General features: G+C 40.7%; 1 protein-coding gene across 2 annotated transcripts in view; it reads right to left on the bottom strand.

Moving 5' to 3' along the window:
• Positions 1-3,378: 3,378 nt before the first annotated feature.
• Positions 3,379-4,778, bottom strand: part of fhip1aa (FHF complex subunit HOOK interacting protein 1Aa) — a 30,975-nt gene continuing 29,575 nt past the window's right edge. For both annotated transcript variants that reach the window (XM_028566941.1, XM_028566935.1), the window contains exon 13: positions 3,379-4,279. In XM_028566941.1, coding sequence (XP_028422742.1) covers positions 4,083-4,279 — 197 coding nt within the window. In that variant the 3' untranslated portion in view covers positions 3,379-4,082. The remainder of the gene's footprint in view (positions 4,280-4,778) is intronic.

The following is a 4,778-nucleotide window of genomic DNA, read 5'->3' as shown; positions in this document are numbered from 1 at the left end:
CCTTATCAGTTTGCTTCTTTCTCAAATGGTTTGTACACCCAGTGCAGTTTATTTAAATGTAATAGTAGTAGTAAAAAGTGCGAAGTCTTATTTTGAAACTAAATAATCCCCAATAGTTTTGCAAAAGGATGGCTGTGGTTCCTGGTTGGTTTTTCCTTCTGAAGTTGAAGTCTGACAGCATGCAGATATATATTACATATATTTATCCAGCATCTATATAGTTTCATGCCCTTTTCTGCCCCCAATAACTTGTTGACTTGCACAGGCATAACACATAGCCTAGTCTCACCAGCCAGAGAGATTTATATTTTAAGTTCAAATGACCAGCTGTCAAAAGGTTCTCCATAGTTTTCTTCTACTTTACCTCCTTCATCTCTGCAGTATTTCATGGTTAATGCATGTGGATGGAGAACATAAGCTCACGTTCACCCAAGAACAAGACCTAGTTTGGAATAAAATGTCTCTTGGGGGGGGGGGCTGTGTGGAAAAGAAAAGTGTATTAAATGAGGACGTCAATGTCTAGAGATCAAACAGCCACAAACCACCTCTGGCAGAAAGGAAAGGATGAATTGATTGTGTCATGTGACCACCGCAGGGTTTCAGTTTTGAAAACCGTTTGAAAGAGTGTAGGTAGGAAGAGTCAACACATTACATGTCTGCAGTTTTCTTTACCAGAAGTTGACTTTATTAAAAAGAGGCATGCCTTTAGGCCTCAGCATCATCAGCAACCTTATCACATCTTGGACAGAAATCTTGAGACCAAATGGTGTCAGAAAGCCCACTGAGACAGAAACTGGTCTATAATCTTGGTTATAAAACCCGTCTTAATGCCCCAATTCTGCTAAACAGTGATTGGTATACTGCGCTGTGTATGTTACACCGACTGAATGAACCTGTGCTGGTTGAGGTGTCAGCAGTGCAGCGTGACACTGTAGTATGAAAAGGCTGATAAAGTGCTCAGAGACATTCTTTTACCAGAGAGAAATACATATTCAACAGTTCTAAAAATGGCTTTGATTGATACAAATATATATTTTCAAGCCATTTTTGTACAAAATAAAATACACAAAGACTTCATAATGTACTTCATGCGTAGCATCAATTAGAAACTGAATGGATTTAAATTGGAACAAAAACACGATCCAGATTTAAAACTAAAGTGAAACACAATTCTTTCTTTGTCTCATTAGATGCAGACACTGATCAACCTTGTGTAGTTTTACAAGACTACCAGATGCCCTAATAATTTGTGTTTGTACAAAAGTACATTTACTTTGTGAGATCTAGTCGAAGCAGTCCATTATCTCGAAATCTTTTCATAACTTGAAGTAAAACGAGACTAGGTCAAACCTAGTATATGGCTGGACTGTGTGTGGTCAATATGCTTAATTGTGGCAAAATTGTTACAGGGATTGTCAGCGGTGGGGTCTGTAATGTGAATATACTGTAGATATTAAATGTGCATCTATAGTAGTGCTGACCGATGAATCGATCGCGATATGAACTTGCGGGATGAACACATCGCAAAAGACTGCCTGAAACGCGATAATAATCATAACCGCCTCTTTCCTGCTCTGTGTCTGGGCTGAGCGCACACACGCACGCTCAGATTCTGATAAATGCCAAATTGCCAACCACTTTCAATTTGTCTGCCCCTCTCCCTGCTGTTCTCCAGGAGTTTCAATTCCCCTGAATTTTTACATGAGAAATGAAAACCTGCCCATTCACTATATATTATTTAGAAATAGCCTTGTGTCACTACTGTCTGGGATTGCTTTTTCCTAAATGACATGACGTAGGCCTACTTGTTCTACACATTCATTTGTGTCTGAAGAGAGAGCGACAGACGACAACAACATCCACCCCGTATTGAGGAAGTCAGTCAGCTGATTGTTGGCCTGTCTCACGGTTTGAAAGACCAATGGCTAATGGGGAAACACCAACACTGACATCATCACACTCATTTCAACCAATGGTGAAACTTCACTCAGTGACTTTGGTTACAGGTTGCCACTCTCGTCTCAAGTATTATTACTTTCCTGGTATTAATTTAGACAGCAAAGGCATGCTTTGTAACAAAATATAGCTCTTGTAATATCTCACTTAAACAACCATGTGAAATACCTGGACTAAAAAAACAAACCGTGATTTTGCAACAGTTTGCCCTCGGTAACCGTTACAATGGGAGATGGTTTTCAACAGATACAAACTACAACTAACAGTGATATTTCAGACTTATCACAACTAAAACACCCAACACAATCCGGAAATAGAAGATGACAAACCATAACAAGTAGCTTCTAGTTTAACCTTTTGAAGAAAAAAACAATATGGCAATAGAAACGCTCAGAAAAGCTTAAATACCCCTTCCCATTCTGAAAATATCCAAAACTTAATTCTACCCAAAATATCCTTGATTTGCATAGTGATCTGTGTCATTAGAACCTTTTTTTTCCTTACAATATGTACAACAAAAAGCATCACTAAAGTAAGGCAAATTAAATATAGCATGATTGATTGTGGTTCTGCTCTGGTCTGGTCTGGAGAACATGTGGAGACAAATTAATATGAGAAACTAGTGCATTGTAGAATTGCTTCACCCAAAGGCTGTTTAGGAACTGAGAGAATGTGCATTAAAAAGACTCCTGAGGTACCGTCATGAAACAGAAAAACACCAAAACAATGTACATCAAACAACAAGATTTTGTGGAAACACCCAAAAAAGTTTAAAGGAACACGCCGATTTATTGGGAATTTAGCTTACTCACCGTAACCCCCAGAGTTAGACAAGTCGATACATACCCTTCTCATCTCCGTGCGTGCTGTAACGCTGTCTGACGGCTCCAGCGGCATCAGGCCAGCACAGAACATGCAGGTGAATGGTTCGAATAAGTGACAAAATAACGCCAACATGTTCCTATTTACATGTTGTGATTTATAGAGTCACAGCGTGTACAAAAAACAACGTAACATGACACAGCCGTCTTCTAACCGTAAACAAACCGGGAACTATATTCTCAAGTGGAAGAATATAGTACTTGGGCGGAGTGATATGCTCGCAGCAAGCCTTTCTGAGAATATAGTTCCCGGTTTGCTCACTGTTAGAAGATGGCTGTGTCTCATGTTACGTTGTTTTTTGTACATGCTGTGACTCTACAAATCACAACATGTAAATAGGAACATGTTGGCGTTATTTTGTCACTTTTGTCACAATTCGGAGCAGTAGGCTAGTTGGAACCATTTACCTGCAGGATCTGTGCTGGGCTAAGCTAATGCTGGAACCGTCAGACAGCGTTACAGCACGCACGGAGATGAGAAGGGTATGTATGGACTTGTCTTACTCTGGGGGTTACGGTGGATAAGCTAAAGTCCAGTAAGTCGGCGTGTTCCTTTAAAGACAAAAAGTGACCCACCTGTTTCAGCAAAAAAAAAAAAAATAGTCATGTAACAGTTGCATAAGAACAAAGTTGAGATGCGTGATGATGCCGGCCCTGCTGCCGGTCGGCTACAAGAGTTCATCTTCAAAATGTCCACGCGGCGCTCCGATACGGTGTGTAATCCTATGGCAAAGAGGCAACAACTCTCCAGAAAGGCCACCTGAGTATTCAACAGAACCACACTGAGACAGCGGACGTGTCGCTGTGGTTGGAACTGGTTGTAGAAGACATTCAGAAAGCGGGCCGAGCCCTGAAGTTCTGATGAGGGCTGACGACTGCTTACAATCATCTCTCTACAGTCTTTGGTTGGTGGACCTGGAGCTCGCTCGTAGGAGCGCTGTCGGCTGGTGCAGGCTTTCAGCAAACAGGACAAAGTTTGGGCCTCCTTCTTGGCTGCCAAACTGAATTTTACAGAACTAGAAAGATTAAATTTAAAAGCACGAGAAATTGATTATCTTTGCTTGGGAAAATAAATAACCTACGATTAAAATATATATTTTTTAAAATAGTTGTATAAATCACTGGATCGGAGAGGTTTTTTCATCAAGTAGTGCCTGAAAAAAGGACAAAAAAACTCCCCAAAAACATAATTAAAAGAGTCTTTTAAAGTCTTTCGGAGTTAAACTGGACTCTATTGGGACACGTTCAATCTTCCATAGGAATGTATGATAAGATGGAGTGCTCTTGTGCAATGGCAGCCAGTTCTTTGAGGAACTCCGTGAAGAGGACGGCAGCGAAGACTTCTGTCCGATCCAGAGAGATGGCTCTGGGTTTTGGTGGCGGCGAACTCTTCCACATCCTTCCCGCCTCGCCGTGCGTGGAGCGTCTGCCGCCGCTGTCGTCTGACAACATGAGGATTTCATTTGTAACGGTGAGAAAATGAAAACAAATCATGTGCTGCATATGCCCAGATACACTCTACGCCATGCATGAGTTGAATTTAAGATAGTTTTGTAGACATAATATATTCCTGTAAATGATTTCTCCATTTATGAATAATTTTCAGCCAGATAGGATCTTAAGCTTGAGCTGATTTTCCACCACATACAAGAAAGGAGAGTATCCCTGTTAACCAACTGAAAAATTCCCTTTAAATTTCCCATCATAGAAAAATCTGGCTCTTATCTTTCCGCAAACACACTTCCGACAAGGTTTGTATACAACTCTAAAACCACGGGGAACCAATCAAAAACACTCCAGGGTTTAGCTCAAACTGTTGCTCAACTGCAAAGACACATGGCTTAACTAAATCAAGCTGAAGCACAACCGATAATGGATGCAGATGTTTTGAACTTGACCCATTTTTGACAGCACGTAAGTGAGATTTAGGAACTCCACAAC

Source organism: Perca flavescens, chromosome 2 (genome assembly GCF_004354835.1).
Source record: "Perca flavescens isolate YP-PL-M2 chromosome 2, PFLA_1.0, whole genome shotgun sequence".
Taxonomy (NCBI): domain Eukaryota; kingdom Metazoa; phylum Chordata; class Actinopteri; order Perciformes; family Percidae; genus Perca; species Perca flavescens.
The sequence above is the reverse complement of the archived record's forward strand: the minus strand, read 5'-3'. Positions and strand labels throughout refer to the sequence as shown.